At 43.8% G+C, this 19838-nt stretch overlaps 1 protein-coding gene across 2 annotated transcripts in view; it reads left to right on the forward strand.

Moving 5' to 3' along the window:
• The window catches only part of RCAN2 (regulator of calcineurin 2), a 73822-nt gene that overhangs the window by 52330 nt on the left and 1654 nt on the right, over positions 1 to 19838 (forward strand). For both annotated transcript variants that reach the window (XM_026039982.1, XM_026039983.1), the window contains 2 exons: positions 12080 to 12253; positions 13665 to 13836. In XM_026039982.1, the coding sequence (XP_025895767.1) occupies positions 12080 to 12253; positions 13665 to 13836 (346 nt within the window). The remainder of the gene's footprint in view (positions 1 to 12079; positions 12254 to 13664; positions 13837 to 19838) is intronic.

Below are 19838 nucleotides of genomic sequence, written 5' to 3' on the forward strand. Positions count from 1 at the left end.
AAGAAATTAGACTCCATGGGATTGTAGCCATTTTCCGGTGTCTAATCTGTTGAGGAAAAAGTCACGCAATAAATTGTTCATAAACAGAAGAAAATCTGTTTCTTCTCTTGGTTGCCACTCTGYTCACCCATCACTGGGCTTGTTGCCACCCTATTGATTTCTATAATGSGCCTTCAGAGCTCCTCTGAAGAGTGACTTTGTTTCATCGTGTCAATTCAGTATCTTTTTAATATCATGCTGCTCCTGATATGTTTTTCACATCAGGAAATGAAAGTCATTCTGAAGAGCAGAGCTGTTTTTAGCTGTAAGACAGGATTAGTCTACTTTTAAAGTCTTGTTTCTAAATAAAATCTGTACCAACTGGAAATTATTCAGTTGGTTGAAAACTGTCACAAGAACCGTTTGGGCAGGAGTATTTGTTTTTTCACCCTGGGGTTTCTTCCATCTGTCTAATAAAACAATTATATCACTGTGAGACTTGACGTTCTGTCACCCATATCCTGGCTGGCAATAGGCAGTGCTAGTTGCTGTTGAAGCAGATGAAGGACATTTTTTCTTTCCCTTTTCTTTTTCTTTCCCTTTTTCTTTCCCTTTTTTCTTTCCCTTCTTTTTCTTTCCCTTTTTTTTTTTTTTTTTTTTCCCTTTTTTTTTCTTTTTTTTTTTTTCCTTTTTTTTTTTTTCTTTTTTTTTTTTTTTTTTTTTCCCCTTTTTTTTTTTTTTTTTTTTTCCTTTTTTTTTTTTTCCTTTTTTTTTTTTTTTTTTTTCCCCTTTTGCATCTCAGAAAGAGCCTGGCCCTGTCATCCTGGTGACCTCTCTGTAGATGCTGCAAGGCTGCTCAGGTCCACCCGGAACTTTTCTGGCTGCAGCCTAAATAAGCCCAGCTTTAAGCTACTTTATTAATTTTCACAGAATCACAGAATGGTTAAAGGTTGGAAGGGACCTCTAGATATCATTTAGTCCAACCTCCTGCTCCAGCAGTGACACCCAGAGCACGGGGCACAGGGTAGCATCCAGGCGGGTTTTGAACACCTCCAGAGAAAGAGAGTCCACAGCTGCCCTGGGCAGCCTGTTCCAGGGCTCTGTCACCCTCACAGGAAAGAAGTTCTCCCTCACATGGAGATGGAACTGCCTGTGTTGTAACTTGTACCCATTGCCCCTTGTCCTGTCACTGGCCACCAATGAGAAGAGCTTGGCCCCTTCCTTCCTACATTTGCCCTTCATGRACTTATACATGTTAATCGTATCCCCTCTCAGCCTTCTCTTCTCCAGRKWWAACAGGCCCAACTCACTCAGYCTCTCCTYTAGGAGAGATGCTCCAGTCCCTTAATCATCTTTGTTGCCCTCTGCTGGACCCTCTGTAGAAGCTCCACATCCCCCTTGTACTGGGGAGCTCAGAACTGCACCCAGTTTTATTAAAGACTATGGCAAGGTCAAGGTATAGATGTGAACTGGGCATTTTGTTTGTGTGTTGGAAATTAATACTGAATTTTCAGATCCAGGAACCCCATTGCAGTGCCTTTAATTAGCTGGCTAAACCACTGCTTGACAGCTCTCTCTGTAATTCTGTAATATTTGTGCATTTATCTGCACAGCTTGGGATACCAGGACCGTAAAGGACCATGGCCCATCTGTGGGCTGGGCAGAGAGAAAACAGCTTCTCGAGTGCTTTTTTTTCTCTCTCTCTCTTTAAATTTAAATTTAATTTTCTTTTTCTCTTTAAATTCAAACTGGAAACATCTTCAGTTTCTTATGCTGAACTGAGTTTTCTGCAATGACAATATGGAGCTTTCCCRGGAAGGGTATGTGGAAGGGCATAATCTCTTTTTATGCTGATGCTTTCCAGCACTTTTCTACCATGAGCTGCAAAATCAAACACACAGCCAAACTTGCTCAATGGTGACAGCATTCAGATTCTTACACATTATTTTTACAAACACAGAGAGACAAAACTAGAACAACATATATAAAAACATAAACTTTATATATAATTTGTACAGGTGCATTTTTGATAGCACAATTGCTGTTGTGCGAAAAGTCCATGTCCTATATAATAAAAGAAAGCGTTCATTTCCTTTTCATTTAGATGCATTACTCCCAAATGTTTTTGTATAAGCTATTTATGAGCAAAGGACCATAAAGAGGAGAGCAGGTAAAAAAAGAAATATACACAAAGAATTGATAATAGAGACACCATTTCACTGGCAAGCTCCAGAAAGAGATTTCCATGAATCATAAAAGCATGAATCAAAAAGAAACAACTTTGCATAAGTAATTGCAGCAATTCAACATTTTTTGCTTGGTTTAAAAGAATATTTTCTGAAGAAAAAAAAAAAATCTGTCTTTGCTTGGTATAAACCAAAGCAGAAAATACAAAAACAGGTTTATAAACCGAATTATATTAAATTAAAAATTTGGTTACAAACCAAACCAGGGTTTATATTGGTACCTAATAGTTTATCAGCTGAAACTGCAGCAGTTTTAAGCAAAATACAATATTTCTTTGTTTATGAAGATTCAAAGTGCTCCCGCTTTAATTTCGGATTGTTTCAGGCATGGCTCAGAGCACGGACTGAAACGTGATGCCCCTTTTTGGAGGCGCGTTTTGTTCTGGTCGTGTATTGAACAGGAACTCGCTGCCTGCACGTGACCACATTAGTCCGACCTTCAACAGCGAGCCTGGGTAACAGTGATTCCTCTAATGGCTTGTTTAGCTGCATGTGTTTTGGAGCAGATTACTCTGGATGTACTAATTAATCTTCTCCTAAGGATTTCATTGGGCTTCTCTTGGTATTTTTGACAGGAAAGGTATATGGGGCTTGCCTGTCAGCCGTGCGTAGTGCTTTAGGAATAGATAATCTGTTTATTTTTTATATTTTTTTTAGGAATACTGTGCTCCAATATGTGCTAAAATACCAGGTAAGAAAGGAGAAAGAGACCAAAAAAACGAGTATTTTACTCATTCTGGAAAACTTTAAGGACCCATCTGACCAGTTACTGGAACAGATGCTAAAACGCAGAAGAAGGAATGCAGTCTTAGTTGCTTTTAACCAAACAGTTTGGAGTGAGGGGTTTATTTTGTTTTGTTTTCTTAGCTTGAAACCTCCATAGAGAAATAAAGGCTGTCGTCCTTTCAGATCTAAATATTAAAYGGTTGACACTAATAAAAGATTCTGAACCAAATTTAGGTGGAGCAAATCTAAGCAGAGAGCCTAAATAAGCAGAGAGGGTCTTAATTTACGTCCCACTTTCTTTTGGGATATTTGGTCTGGGTGGAACAGCGTTCCTGAGTCAGATGCCAATTGCTATTCCCTCGCTCCCCTCATCAGCAGGGCAGTCACACTCTTAATTTAGACTCTACTTTGTAATTTGGTCCTTTGCAGGGTCCTGCACCTGGGGAGGAATAACCCCAGGCACCGGTACAAAATAGGGGTTGACCTGCTGGAGAGCAGCTCCACGGAGAGGGACCTGGGAGTCCTGGTTGACACTAAGTTAACCATGAGTGAGCAGTGTGCCCTCGTGGCCAAGAAGGCCAATGGGATCCTGGCCTGCATCAGGAGGAGTGTTGCCAGCAGGTCAAGGAAGGTGATTCTGCCCCTCTACTCAGCTCTGGTGAGGCCGCACCTGGAGTACTGTGTTCAGTTTTGGGCTCCCCAGTATAAGAGGGACGTGGAGCTTCTCGAGAGAGTCCAGCAGAGAGCAACAAAGATGATTAAGGGACTGGAGCATCTCTCAGAGGAGACTGAGTGAGTTGGGCCTGTTTTCTCTGGAGAAGAGAAGGCTGAGAGGGGATCTGATTAACATGTATAAGTTCATGAAGGGGGAATGTAGGGAGGAAGGGGCCAARCTCTTCTCATTGGTGGCCAGTGACARGCAAGGGGCAATGGGTGTAAATTGCAACACAGGCAGTTCCATCTCCATGTGAGGAAGAACTTCTTCAGTGTGAGGGTGACAGAGCCCTGGAACAGGCTGCCTAGGGAGGTTGTGGAGTCTCCTTCTCTGGAGGTCTTCCAAACCCGCCTGGATGCCACCCTGTGTGCCGTGCTCTGGGTGTCGCTGCTGGAGCAGGAGGTTGGACTAAATGATCTCTAGAGGTCCCTTCCAACCTTTAACCATTCTGTGATTCTTTCATTTGCTTGCGCAAAGATCGAAGAAGGGGGGATAACTCCATTGCAGTTGCATCCCAACTTCTGCCTCTTTCCAGATCAGAAGAGGAGACGCAAACTTGCAGCTTGAGGAAAAGAGGGAGAAACGCGAGAGGTAACAGCAGGCTCAGTGACAGGGACTGTAGCTCAGAGCCGTGAAGCAGCGAACTGTGTTGGACAAGGCAAACGAACCTCTCTTATACACTCCAGTTTCAAGGCACTGTTCAAATGTATACAGAAAATAGATCTCCTTGAGTAATTTCCAAGCCAAGTGCAAGACGTCGAGTGACAGATGGCTCAGGCAGCCTGGCAAGAAGAGGGAACAGTCAGACGGTACAACYGGCGTGTTAGACAGCGGTCAAAATACTGCCGATCCGGCCTGGCAGTTACAGGCTACTCATTGCATTTCTGTTTTTTTTTAACAAAAGGTTTCTTTTTACGCGCAGGTGGCTTGGAAGGAGGTTTCTAATGGGGCTAGAGCAGTTGTTTGCAGTTGCTGGGAGGAGAAGGGGAGGGAGAAAGGGCTGAGCCTTCAGTCTGTCCGTGATGAGAAACAGCTGAAATGCTGAGTCTGTCCCTCACTGTAGGTAAAGCAGGAAATCAGGAATGGGCAAGACCAGCATTTTATTTGTGCAAACTGTGTCCCGTGGCTTTTTGCTTGTTGTTTTTGGAGTTTAACTGTATTCACAATGGCAGGGAATGAATGGTATGTGTTTTATGGCTGCTTTACAACATTACATCTCCAAGTGAGGGTATCAAATAGAAATCCAGTAGTAAAACCAACTTCTCCAACTTACTGTTATTACATGTCATTCTCGTGTTGAGCATTATATTCAGTTAGGTCCTGATTCTCTGTCTCTGGCATCAACAGAGGGACACTAAATACTCTAGTAGGCTCGAGAACAGATCTTTTAAAAACTCTGAGCTTTTTGCATCCCTTCACTGAGTTTGGCTTTGCTCATAGAAGTAAGATGCTTAAGAAGAAGTCAGAAGTAGTTGAGGGAGTGCTGGTAAAATAGCCAAAATACCCATACTGCTTTGTCATTATCTGTCCTTGCCTCAGTTTCCCTCCATAGACCAAGAGAGCCATCTGACTCAGGAGGGGTGAGAAGACCCTACTCAACTTTCAAAGATTACGCTAGAATAGTGTGAAAAAAGAAAGAACACTTGGAAAGTTTTTCTTACAGGCCCTGAGTTTATATAGTTATGGTGAATGTGTTTCATACAGCTTCTCAGAAACAATAACTTTGTGATCTGAGTTCCCTTCATGAGCTTGAACAATCCCTTACCTAGTATCGGCCTTAGGATAAGCTCTTCAGCTTGAGCTGGACATGCCCAGGAGGCAGCTCTCCTGCTGATCTTGGTTTGCTGGGACTTCCTTCCCATCACAGAACAACATGGGAACTATTGGAATATTGGAATTATTGAGCTTAAGTGTTTTTCATCAATAGGACGGAATCAGTAGCCAATATTGTGCTGTGTTCATTCTTAAATGCAGTGCATAGGAGCTCCTTGGAGTTATCTACTCATATATTGTTTGAATTCCCCCCAAACAAATGCACTTTTAGGACAGCCTTCTAGACTTCCTGAAGAGTGAGGGAGTGGCATAGTACTAGCAAAAAATGCTAAGTCTATTTCTATTCCATCTAGCCTGAAATAGTGTTTCATGATGATGATATGGGATGTAGAACTCAAGTCTTCAAAAATGTGGTATTTGGGAAAAGGAAAAAAAAAAAGGTTGTCTTGGGCACTACAGTAAAACAGCAATATTTGTGTAAAGAAGAAATGTAAAGTGTGAATTTTTCTTTCTTTAGCTCAATCATCGGGTGTGAAATTGAATTGAGWGGTCTCCAGACTATATTAAATCTCACCCCCTTGGCACTGCCACAGGAACAATTTATGTTGTCTTGAAGGAGCCTTTGGTTTCCAGCTCAGTGGAGCTAAGCAGGAGGAACGTGCGTCACTTTGAGGTAAATGGGGATGTGAGCTGGTTGAAAACAGAAGAGGCAATACTGCAAAATTCTGCACCCCTGACATTTGTCAGCCTCTCCTGAAATACGGATGCTGCTTCCATTAAGCTCGAGGGCAGATATTATCTCTGTCCCTCTCGCTGTACTGATGGCTTGGAAGTTGAACACAAACACAGGAGTTCAGCCCATTTTCAAGGAGCAGAATCTGGTTTTGTTCAGCAGGAGGTTGGCGGTGCCATGGGTGGGAAGGGGTGACTCCTTCCACCTCCGCTCCAGGGCAAGGTGGAGCGGTCCGGCCTCTTCCAGCCTGACATTTTTGCTCTGTTTTGTTCCCAGAAGCTTTTGTGAGATGAGGAATTACAAACTAGATGAGCTCCAGAGGTCCCTTCCAACCTCGACTATTCTATGAAATGAACACACTGCTTTGTGTCATGTCTGTCACGTTGCTCAAAGTGTCACCTTCTGGAACTCACCACTGCGTCCTTAGGCAGGAAACCTTACCCCAATATTTTTGGGGTCAAAATGATTCTGGCAAGTGTTACAGCAATGCTCAGGACACGGCCTTTAGGCTCAGTAAGGTTTAGGTGGAAGCTTCCAAAAYGCTCTGTGGGTGATTGTGCTCTGCTTGCTGCTCATGCACTGGAGCTGAAGGAGGAGGTGGTGGCTACAGGAATAAGGTCACTTGGGATAAAGTCTGAAACAGACAGTATTTACTCTTTTCTTTTGCATACTAGCATGGTACCGTGGCATTATATTAGCATTAACAAGATTGMAGGAGCACAAGCAAATTGATCTGGATATAACCAAAGTGAGCAAGATTTAATATTTTTAACCTGACACTCGCAAAGTTCAAGTTTAAAATTGCTTRAAATCCTTAGGATGAAGCAGTAATGCCCAGGTTGTCCTCATTGCTGTCAACTGGGTTTGATCTCTTGGTCGARTATGTTCAAAGTGCGCGGCGCCGTTATGTACTAGCAATTTCCCTCTTTCATCTTGTGCTGTAGCTCTGTGGAAGCAGGAGGGATTCTGGGCTCCGAGCCGTCGCTCTATGTAATTGTTACCGAAATGAAATGAAAAATACAGAACACATTTCAAGTAAAACATATTTTCTAATTGCAAATTATGTCTTTGTTATTGTACGCAAATAGTTGTTTGTGTTTTCTTTTTTCTTTACATACAAGAACAGGAAAAGAAGAGTGGGGAAAAAAGTACGTGCTTTATTTTCATACTAAAATCTAGGAAACAGGATTAGTCTGAAGTTTTCAATCACAGTTATCTCCTAAATGAAATGTGGAACAAGGGTGCTAATGAGCATAAACATACTGAATAATAAAATGTAATTTGTGCTCCAAGTCCTAGGGCTGTCATCCAAAACTCACTGCTATCTGTGGAAAGAGTTGCCTTGATTTGAATTAGGCCTTGGCTTTTGTCCTGGAGGAGCACAATAGCAGAGGAGCTATTCACGAGAGCAGTGTTTGGAAATAAATCACAGGAACACAGGCTGGAAGGACCTCGCGCTGTCAGAACCCCACTCGCTTGCTAATTTGGCCCGTCAGCTTTTACAATGCCTCTTGTGGCAGCACCTGCTCAGAGTTCCTTGCATGAACCAACCAAATTCAATCTCAAAAATTCGTTTGCCACCGCTGCTGTAATTGCACGGTTGTTTCTGAGTCATTACTCCGTTTGAAACCTTTTCCTAACTTCCAGCTTAAGCCTATTCATGCCCACTTGTTTCCATTTGTCTTATGCCAACATAGTCTTCTAGTTTAAATAGCTTTTTGGTTTTTTTTTTTTCCTTCTCTGCCCTTTTCTAAGCTGGTGATGACAGCCATGGCTCCTCTTAATCTTTGCTAAATAAGCCAAGAATTTTAATTCTCCTTTAGTAACTTTTTCATTCCTTTTATCTTAGTAGCCTTCATTTGAATCTATTCCTATTGCCTTAATCTTTCCAGGAGGCAGGCACCAAACACYATATTTCAGGGAGGTGTAACAGTGCTTTAGGTAATTCTGTTAGTATTTTTCTTACTTTACTGTGTATACCCTTCCAGAGAATATCCAATATTATGTTTGCCTTCTTATGGCAGCATTTCACTAATGTTTTTACCCTGGGATTTAACAAGGGTTCCCCAGGTGAGCTCCTGTTTAGGAGCAGARGCAGATTTTAGTCCACGTGTGTGTGGTGATGCCTTTTGTACTGTGATATTTGTAGTGTGGATCTGTTGCTCCAGCACTCGACGCTCTGCTCGTCCTCTTCGTTAATTGTTGGAGGAAAGAGCAGCCTGAATGAGTGCGTTGCTACATGGTGCTTAGCAGAGTGAAATGAAAATWAAAAGGAAGAAGCTGCTAGAGGTGGTGAATAGAAAGATGTGGGAGCTGACACGAGGTGATGGGAATGTCCCCTGGAACATTCACCACTGTGAATGTCTGTGATTCTGTGAAGTGGTGGCCAATGATAGGACAAGGCGCAATGGGTGTAATTTGAAACCCAGGCAGTTCCATCTCCATGTGAGGAAGAACTTCTTCACTGTGAGGGTGCCAGAGCCCTGGAACAGGCTGCCTAGGGAGGTTGTGGAGTCTCCTTCTCTGGAGATCTTCCAAACCCGCTTGGATGCCACCCTGTGCCCCATGCTCTGGGTGTCCCTGCTGGAGCAGGGAGGTTGGACTAAATGATCTCTAGAGGGCCCTTCCAACCTTGAACTCATTGGAGTCAGATTTTACTTCAAGAAAGTGTAATAGTGTTGTTTAACTTAGAAAAATCCTTTCTTTTTTTTAGTGAATCTCAAAATATTCTGAAACTTTCAAAACTTATTCTTTGAAAGCATTGAAAAATAAATCTGGAATTGAGATGATTATGAATCTGAATCCTGATCAGAATCCTGATTATGAATCCTTCATCACTGAGATGAAGGAGAGAGGATTTGCAAAGCTGTTTGAAATGGACATGATGCATTCGCTTAGAGATCAGACTGACTCTGAAAGACTTTTACCTGGGCAAGTGAAAGACKGATTGGAAAGACTTTTACCCAGCACATTCCAGAGGCAGCAGCAATTAAGGCATAAGGTGTTTCCTGGGAATTAATACCCAGCCAGCAGAAGCTGTGACAGCTCACGATGCTGAGGGACCATGAAGTGTGGCTCATGATGGATGTCTGCTAAGGTTGGCTTTGATGAACTGAAAATATAGAAAAACGCAAGAGGTTTGAATTTACTTAATGGGAAATACAGTTTCGTTGGGTACAGTGTTTGGAGTCCATCGTGGACAGACTGCTCTGACATTTTTAGGAGCCTTAATCAAAGCTGGATCCCTAAAGCCTTGCTAGTATCAAACTGGAAAGTGAGCAAAATAAAGTCCCTAGTGCCTTAATGATCTCCTAGTTCTACATTTGGCATCTACTACTTAATCGGCTTTATTTGCTCCAGTTTGTCCTTTCAAGGAGATATACTCTCATTAAGGAACYTTGTGCCCAGAACACCTTTTACAGCCACTATTTTTGGGCCTTGTTTTAATGTCCCATGTGCCCAGGTTTGCACTATGGCACCTCGCAGCAGCCCCAGCCAAGAGCTCAGCTCCAGACTGGTGCAGAAAGAGGGTGGGCGCCTGTAAGAGACCAAGGACACTCAGTCCTGCTCTGCTGGGCTGGAGTGGAGCTGTTCCCTGATGGATCATTAGGTGGGACAGCCCCTTCCCAGTGTCCAGGCAAGTCCCTGCATCGTTCATTCCATGACTGGTCAGGGATTTTTTATGATGTGCTGAATGATTTGGCCACATGTGGGGACACAAAGGGTAACCCGATGGGCTGTGACACGTCCTGCTTGCTGCTTCCTTTCAGCAGCTGTGTTAAAATGCATCGATCGTCTCATGGGTAAATGAGCTTGTGGGTCTGAAATAGTGAATGGAGGTAACTCGGAGAGGTAAAGCTTATTTAGCTAGTCATCTGTTCCTTAGATTATGAACAGTGCTACATATTTTTGAGTAGTTCTTCAGTCTTGAAGTCTTGTTTTTTATACGTGCTTGTTCCCTGTCCTTTCCCCTCCTGCCCTCCTACTCTCCCTGTGCTCCTCATGAAGGTTATGGCATAAAACACTCGAGCACGGAAGGACTGAGACCGGCTGCTACTTCTGGCTGACCTTGCTGTGAATGTGACTCRAGGTGTTCCTGCTTAGGAAATACAATTTTGCAAAACTATAAACAGTCTAAAAAGTAGAGCTTATGCATGAAACACTGCATGTTTTCAGTGGGAGATGGTAGAGCTAGACCAGCCCTACAAACCCATTAACTTAACGCTGTCTGTGAGATTGCTCCGTGCCTCTCCTTACCCTCACCCAAACCACCAAGCTATCTCYGCTGGTTTTATTCCCCTCTAACATATCCCCTGTGGTAAGAAGAGGAGGTGAGTGAGGTCAGGCAAAATGAAATGAAAATCATGAGAGCTTAGCAGGGAAGTTCTTTTGTGAGGGTGCCAGCGATGGGAGTCGTTACAGGGAAGAAGACGGCGGAGCCGGCAGCCAAGGAGACACSGTCGGCAGGTCGGCATGTGCGCGTCAGTGCTCCCTGCTCCTTACAGTGAAGCTGGTCTGTATTTCTAGGTAACTCTTCAGCAACCCTTTAACACTGATAGGGACTCCTGCATTTTAGTGCTCCTTGAGGCCCCTCCTCTGTTCTTCAGCGTAAATTTTTCAGGGAAGTTCTGCATTCACAGAATGTTCAAGGTTGGAAGGGACCTCTAGAGATCATCTAGTCCAACCTTCCTGCTCAAGCAGGGACACCAGCTCATTCCTCACTCAGYTTGTAAGAGCAAGAGAAAAGTATAGATTAAATTACCTAAACTGACCCTCGTCTTCTGCAGCCTCTCCTAGTTGTCAGCTCAGGGATAAGAACTTGTTTGCTTCCATGAGAACTAGAGAAGTTACRTTTTGAAATTCTTGCTTGCAGATGTACACAAGCATACAACAGGTTTTTGTAATTACAGAAACTTCTCAACCTGACATAACAGCCTTCAGTGTATGAAATGGTGTGAGAAATCATTTTAAGTAGTACTTTTTTCCTTTTTTTTCCCCCAAGATAACTGAAAAAAAAAAGGTGCTTTTATTCTGGCTGATTTCCATCCTCTATGATTGTATTTGAGACTGGATGCAATTTGAAAGCCTGAGTTGAACCCATGGGTTAGACTAAAAGGGAACTGGTCACTTTTGGGCTTCATGTTTTATAAATCTGCCACCATGTGAAGGAAGAGACCTGTGCACGTGTGTCAGAGTTGATTCAGTGACTTTGGGTTCATTTCATGATGTAGACTAACCTCTGTGGGAAAAAGAAAAGAAAAATTATGGTGCGAGTCTGATCCTGCAGGTGTAACATACCTTGAATTGCTATTCATGTCAATAGCTCAATCTATAGATCTGATATATTTTAGACCTTTCTTTTGCAACGTTAAACTAACTTTACGTATTTCATCTCCTTTTGAACATGGAGGTCTATAACCAAAAGGTTTTAAGCCTGAAATTTCTCTTTGGGACAAGTCACTGCAGTTACCTGGGTATCTGTATTGTTTTTTTGTTAGTTTGTTTCTGCTACAGTCACTCTTGAAAAATTGATATATCTCTGCTCTACTTAAATGCCCAAACRTCCAGAAAACCTTCCCTGTGACACAAAAGACCTCTGTGACGTTGCTGTTGCCAATGCAGCTGTTGGTATCTGCACTGCGCCAGTCACCGTGACAATTTTGGGGAATTTTATGAGAAGCTGATGCCTTTTCCATGTTCAGGTTCCTTGCCCCAAACATTTGCCGGAGTCCAGCACTTTCTTACTTTCTTTTCACAGAGCCTTATTAGTCTGTGGTCATCCACCCCACAGGAGCCACACAACTACTGGTTGAACAACTGCCAGCAAGATTCAGATCACATTTGAACACTGATGTAATGGACCAAAACACAAAGTTAATCTTCAGCGTTGTTCTTTTTCATTTGCAGGAGAAATTTGAAGGTTTGTTCCGTGCCTACGATGACTGTGTGACATTCCAGCTGTTCAAAAGCTTCAGACGTGTGCGGATAAATTTTAGCAGTCCCAAATCAGCTGCTCGTGCCAGAATAGARCTGCATGAAACACAGTTCAGAGGGAAGAAGTTGAAGTTGTATTTTGCACAGGTAATGAAATCTGTTACGCACTCACATATTAGAGCATTGCTTCTAATGAAATAGTGCCCAGTAGACCTGAATGAGAGTAACAAAAATCTTCCATGTCCAGTCTCTGCTCAAGGATTACTCAAAGCTCCTCATGTGGTCTGAGCTCTGCGTGCCTAGTGGGTCCGCCCTAAACCTGAGGGACCCATTAGGACCCAAGTTACTTATATAACGCAGAGAAGTTACATAGCTTAGAACAGATTTACAACACTTGGTATTTTGCATGGGGAAACTCTGTAAACTAACCACAAGGAAATGCAGAAATGTTAAGTATCTTAAGTTCTTAAAGGGAGAAAGATTAAATGACTTTTATCTGACTGTAACTCTGAGCCAGAGCCAGGCTTACTCCTACCTTTTGTTGTCCTTTTAAATACATGTGTGAATTTGTCCTTTTAAATACATGTGTGAAAGGAATTCAGTAAGTTCACTTGACAGGGAGGTGCTCGAGGGAGGAGAAAGCCCCCAGCCAGCAACACGTGCGAGTGATTATGAGCATCTGTTAGAAGCGGGAGATGAAGGTTAGATTCTTCTCAAATGACGGAGGCAGAGAACCCACATCTCCCACAACATGAGGGACTGCAAATACCCAAAACAGACATGTGCTCAAGTGAGTTGTGTGGCCCTAGCAGTCACAGCCAGGGTGCAGAAAGGCAGGGAAGTTGGGAACCCAACCACCATCTCTTCTGAACATTTTCCTATTAACTGGCTGTGGCCACAGGGGCTTGTGTGACAGTCAGCAGTGCCCGCAAGGCTTTTTATCCCAGGCTTGCTGTCACCCAGATGCAATTTACTGCTTCTGGGCTTGAGCTGGCCGTAAACGTGCTCAGATATGACTGTAGTTGTGGCATAATTCATCTGTACTGAGGCTTCTTTAATATACTGGACAAGCGCAAGAATTAAACTAGATAATTTAAGATAGAAATAAAAGGAGAAGATTTTGTTACTGAAACAGCTGACTGAGACTCATTATGGAGAACTTTATCACTTTACCTCAGCCTGCCAAATATTCAGAACTTTTGTGAAGTTCCCGCAATGGCCTTGGTGCAGGAGCTGCTGGTTTCTAATCTACTTCTGGGTTTAGACCAGTAGATCATAAAAGCCCCTTTTAGCCTCACAGATCTCTGAATTAGCAGCTGTTCCTCAGAGAACATATCCAGCTGGTCCAAACATTGCAGCTTTGCTTGTGTAACAGCCCCCCATGGTGCATTTACCGCAGAGGAGCCATCTGCAGGGTTGAGATGAAATGTGTCTCCAGACCCTGTCAGCTGAGGCTGCCGCTGAGACCCTGCCTGGGTGTCATTTGCCATTAGCAGTGTGTGATTTGAGTCATCATCACCCATCCTAAACCAAACAATATATTTGTTATGCTTTAAAGATCCAGACCTCGGAGACAGATGGAGACAAGCTTCACTTAGCCCCACCACAGCCTGCGAAACAGTTTCTCATCTCGCCTCCAGCATCCCCACCTGTAGGGTGGCAACCGATAGATGATGCGACACCTGTCATCAACTACGACCTCCTTTATGCAGTTTCCAAACTAGGACCAGGTAAGTTGATGAGCCTCATGTGAAAATGTGTCACCAAACACGGAGGAAAAATAGCAGTGTAGAGGAGTAACTGTAGAGGAAGGTACTGTAAAGCCTCCACATTGCTAAGGTACATGAAACCTTTGGGTTTAACTTGATGGCATTAACTGGCTCTGTGCTTAAGAGTGAATGTTATTTTATGACATTCCTGTGCGACATAGTTATTAAGTTATTTCTTAACTGCAGGTAGGGTGCTCTGCATTACACAGAGCAGAGGGTTATTACTGTGCACAGGGTTAGTCTAAAGCATGGCTTGTAAATGCTCTTTGAGTAGCAGATCAGAGCTTATTTACATACCTTTTTGTTATCTTTTTTTTTTTTTTAATATGTATTTAGATGGGACAACTGATGATGAATTTATGCATGGGCTTGGCAAATGCTTGTCCATGAACTTAAAGTTTTTACTTTAAATCAGATCTGCTGGAAACTCCAAGGTGGAGATCACCACAGCTTGAAGCATGATTGTATCTCTGTCAGAGAGGAGAATCTCTCATGCAAACAAATTAACAGAGAGGACMACTCTGTTCAAAATAGTGTGCAGAAAGGAGATCAGTTGTAGCCTATATCAAAATGAGACAAATATCAGAGGACAGTGCAGATGGTCTTTGTTTTCACTGCTCATTTTTAGCTGATGTTAAGAACTGAAGACTAGCTGGGATTTTCTAGGCAATTCTTTCTCCTAGAAAATGCCTGTCTGGTGAAACTAAGCGTTTCATAGGAAAGGATTAGTTTCTATTTAATTACCTTTTAAAGGAGAGTTTTCTTTGATATTTGTTAAAGCATTTTAAAGTTTCTAAAACAGAAAAGGTTCTAATTTTAGGCCTTGGCCATATCATTTAGGAATTAAGGTCTAATTTAAGTTCCTAAAATATAAGAAAGAATAGTATGTTAAATGAGCTTTATATTGAAACAAAACCGTTCACATTCAATCTAATGTATATATATATAAAATTTTAACTCATGAAAATTTCTCACAGTTTATTTTGAGGATTCGGGAGRGGGATAAGAATTTTTTTTTTTCCTTCAGCTCTACTGAGCACGTTGCTTTTTTTGTTCTGGGAGTAGCTTCCAGTTTCAGACATCTTATCACTGGGCTTCTTGTGTAACTGCTCTGGTGAACAGAGCCACCCAGAGCTGAAGGAAACACGTGGGGTGAAGGAAGGTGGCTGGGTCACACACTTTGCAGGATAAGACCATGTCCTCTTCATGGGGTGATTTTCCCTTCCCAGGAGAAAATGCCCATCAGGAGAATTTCCTCTTGTCTTTGATTCCCCTTGAGACAGTAAGTCTGTAGACAAAGGCTGTCGGCTCCAACAATTCGTACTGTATTACGGATTATTATTTTGAGAATTGATGTTTTGCTTCCAAACTGCTGAACAAAAAGAAAAAAAAAGAAAACAAAAAATACCCTCTTCCCCCCCACCTTTTGATGCATCAGCGTTATAAATGGAAGCATGTAAATGAATCCCATAGCTGGCTTGGTAATAAATCGATTGCTGCTCTGCAGCAGCGGAATGTGAAATATCACTCATTGTTCCGCACTCTGGGACAGCTTTGTGTGAAGGTCATATTCGCCCTTGTTTAAGGAGCCTGCAGGGAGCTGTATTAAAAGCCATTGTGTGCTCTCTCCTTTCTATTTTTAGCACTTGTTAGATCAATTTTAGTTAACTGCAGCGGAGGCTTTAAAATACTGCTGCAGTTCTCAGTTGTGCATTTGCTATGTTTAGGTTTTCATTGAAAAACAAAGCCCTCCAAAACTCGCTGCTGGTGTCACATCAGTGAAACGTCTTTCTGTCCATCAGATAATACTGTCAGCCTCATGTGCTTGTTAGATAAGTTAGATTATTCCATTCAAACAAAAACACATCCAAAAATGGATTTACTGCTTAGCACCTACTGGAAGCAAATTCACTTTTTTTGCACAGCTGCTTATGCAAGTCAGAATAGTAGACCCTGACTCTTTCATCTTATAATTTGTGGGGTTTTTTTTTGCTGTGTTAAATACACTGATTTGGTAAAATCTSTATGTGAACTAAAGCCCAGGACAAGGCTGGAGCAGGTGGGTGGTTAAGTGTCCCTGTGTCCTCAGTACAAGGTGAGCTTTACCCCGCTCCTTCCCTGGGAGGGCAGCTCGTGGCCCTTGGGCACAGCGCACACATCCTGCCCGTGGACACGGGCCAGCTGCCTCCCCAGCACCCGCAGGAGCGCCGGCCAGACCRCCCCCCAGGTGCAGAGGCTGCAAGAACTCCCCGCACAGCCAAACCAAAAGGTTGGACGTTGGTTAACAGATTTTATTTTTCCAGGTGCTGTTTTGGGAACATCCTTGGGGTTTTTAGGGTTTTTCTTTGGTGGGTTTTTTTGTTGTTGTTGTTTTTGTTAGGGTGTTGGAGTTTTTTTGTTTGGTTGTTTTCAGCTTTACAGCTGCAAGAAAATCTCTCTAGGGTCTCAAAAGCCTAAAATGGAAGATTTCTTCCTGTGCACTAAGGAGTAGACTTTGGTCCTGTAGCATGACATTCGAGTTCTGTGCCCTGCATTCTTGTGGAAGATCTTGGTGTCTTCAGTTTCTGGGTGACTGAGTGTATTTTTCAGCTCTGCAGATGGAGAGACTGAGCTCTGAGTGAGAGATGAACAGAATGCAGTAGCCCCCGTGGATGAAGCCGGCAGCCTTGACGGTGTCTAATTCTGAGCACTAGCCTATGTTTTTTTTCGCTGCGCTGCAAATAAAAAGATCTTGTCATTAATCTCAGTGGTGAGAAATGCTTTCACTAGCAGAAGAACTTCAGTCATTTAAAATATCGATGAAGATATAAAGACATTGCAATGAACCACGGCAGGAGTTCGGGTCTTTGCCAGTCAGGATCAGTTCGTGTGTCTTCCAGGCCTGGCTTTAACCTGGCTCTCCCCTACRCAGACACTACCTGCAGAGCTGCTGTTTAGTGTAGGGCTCTTATTCTTTGCCATGACATTTGTATAAGGTCCTGATTTCATCCCATGGAGAAATACAGGAAACAAATCCCTGTGAGCAATGCCTGCAAAAGAGGAGATCGCTGGACCCAGGCTGTGCACAGAGCCGAGCGGCTCCTCTCTAAGACCAGGCAGCTGCTCTGGCCCCGCCGTTTATTAGTACTKGGTTTTGCAAACCCCACGCTGCAGGGGCAGCCTCGTCCCGTGCCGGCCACCCACTGCCCACCCAATGACAGCCACTACTCGAAAACCAGTGCAGGGCGGGCGCCAAGGTCAGTAGCCCAGTACACAGGGCCACCAGTTGGGTTTCCTATGCATTTTCCAGTCCYTCAGTGACCTTTTACCAGTCTTTGCACCTCTTAAATGGCTGCAAATCATGTTCTAGATCATGCAAAACTTCTTTTTTTTTCACAGAATGAAACACCATTCTGAGGTGCTGCACGTTATGGCTCTTAGGTCCACAGAGATGCCACTCAAGACACAGAGGAGACTCTGCTGGTCTGTGGCTTCTGGGTCTGAGAATTGCTAGTGCCCAGGGCAGGGGTTAGTCAAGGGCCTCGGTTGTGTCTCTGGGCTGTTCAGATGCTGCCGTCCTGCTCCAGCCGGGCTCCGTGAGCAGCACGAGCAGCTCCTGCCCCTGCTCGGCCTCGGCCTCCCCTCGGCGCAGGAGCGACAGTGGGGAGCAGAAGAACCTGCTCCGTAGCAGCTGCTGCTCCCAAGGATTTCAAACCACGTCTCAGGCGGCAGGTTTTCCGTGCCCGGGTGCTTTCAAGCTCATGCTAGGCCTTGCTGATCCAAGAATAGATCTAATACTTCATTTGGCTTCAGAAGCAGGCAGGAAGGGCTAGAAGGCTGGCCAGGGGAGGAGGGTGCCCTCTGTTTTGGACTCCTGGGAAGCAATTCCACCTTCTGGGATAGGGCAGACCCGTGCAGTAGAGGTGCCACGTGGCCTGGGTTGTTTATCAGTCTCAGCAAATCTGTGTACTCATAGCGAGGAGCAGCGTAATTAGCCCCATGTTGTTTGTAGAGCACTTGGATGGGGGCACTGTGAGTGGAAGGGATTATTAAGATGCTAATGACATGTTTAACACGCGGCAGACACCTCTGAACCCATTAACCTTTAATCAGGATTCACAATCGAGGATGAGGTAACCGCACAGTATCACTACTTTTTTTTTCCCCATGATTAATTAAGTATCTGAATGTTCTCTTTGCTGGACAAAAGCGCCTCATCACACAAAAGGGGCACCAGCAATGCAAGGTCAGAGTACTGATGCACAAAAGCACAGAAATGCACATGCTGTTATTTTTCATTCTGAGGGTTGCTCTGGTTCTCTTGCTGCTCCTGGGGGTCATCTCGCCTGCAGCACCTGAGGCTGAAAGTTTATGGCTTATGGCCAGGCCCACCGTTGAAGGGTGAAATTTTAAATTCCTATTTTTTTTTCCCCCTTGTGCCAAGAAAATAGAGCAATGTTGCCACTGTTTTCACAAGTTTGTTAGGAATGATTGCTGGCAGCTCAATATAATGGATGTGCCACATAGATTAACTTTCCCTGCACGATGCCCTTAAGGTAGAGTTTAGGTATTAGCTTATTTCATAACTTCAGTGACTCCTTTTTCATGAATAAATTGATGAGTGTTTCTCCTATGAGCTCCGCTTATTCAAGTATCTGGGCAGTCTGTAGCCCCTAGAAGGAAGGGTTTGAGAAGGAGATAGTCCAAAGACTATGGAAGGAGAAGACAACTCCTCCCTAGGAGCCCTCTGGCTTCACCCAGGCAGGTGGGAGAAGCAGGAGCAGAGGGACAAGGTGGAGCCCGAGGATGTCGAGGGTCTGTGACCAACAGCAGCAGAGCCGGGCGAGCAACCACAGGAGGTGACGGTGGCCTGACACCCAAGCCCAGGTTCTGTTTCCTGCTCTGAGCAGGACTTTGTTTTGCTTCAGTGGTAAGAATGCTCCTGCATGAGACACGATGCTGAAAACTTTTGCTGAGCTGCGTGGCCGTGTGACAGGAGTCTCACATTTCATCTCCTAAATCTTCCATTTGCTGCACTTTGGAAAAAAAATAATGCTCTTCTAGTGTGAAACATCATGTAAATGATCAGCAAGTGTAAATTGAGAGCTGCAGAGAATGGGCTGGAGAGCAAAGGAGATAACAATATAACAAGACAAGTGTTTAAATGATATTAACTACAGATTCTTGTAAGCCTTAATCCTGCGAACTTGACTTGCGGTTGTTAGTTTGGGATAACCTGTGGTTAGTAAGCCAGGCCTGACTGCAGTGATTCGATCATTACTGCAGTAACACAGTAACTGCTACGGATTTAAGTCTTTTTTTGTTTTATTTTTTAGCCTGTGTGTGTGGGGAGGAGCAGGAGGAGATGCAATCTCACTATGTCTATTGAACTTTTACATTGTACTTAATATCTTAATATTTTTGCAACAACAGAAAGAAACGCTTTCAGGAACAAGACACCATTGTATAAAAGCCCTTTGGCTCCTTTTGTCCTGCTCTTAGCCTACTCATGACAAGATTGTCCACATTTTGAGCCACAGGTCTGCAGGCATGAATAATTGTGAGTACAGAACTGGGTCTGTCTGCAGCTCGTTTCTGCTCAGAAATAACTGTATGCCTTAAAAACCCAATTTACGGGTGCATCACATTTTGCTTTGCAAAGTGGCATTAATTGCTGCTGCAGTTACTTGCGCCAGAGGCAGCCGAATATTTTCCCTAGTGCCTGTACTTATTTCTGCTGTTCTTTTCCAGTGGGAAGAATCCTTCCGGGAAGGATTTGACCAGTAAAAGAACGTGGCATTTTGAGCTGGGGTTATTTCCTTTGAAGAGGGCAGGGAAGGGGATTTACTGCGTGGTGTCGGGGCCCGGGGAAGGGCCCAGCTCTGCGTGCGCAGAGCTGCTCGCGGCCGCCAGTGACCGGCGTGGCCCTCAGTGCTGGTTGGCAGCGTTGACGTCAGCCCTTCGCTGAGAAATCAGCTGCCGCC

Source organism: Nothoprocta perdicaria, unplaced genomic scaffold, assembly GCF_003342845.1.
Source record: "Nothoprocta perdicaria isolate Ctin4 unplaced genomic scaffold, notPer1 scaffold_248, whole genome shotgun sequence".
NCBI classification, from domain to species: domain Eukaryota; kingdom Metazoa; phylum Chordata; class Aves; order Tinamiformes; family Tinamidae; genus Nothoprocta; species Nothoprocta perdicaria.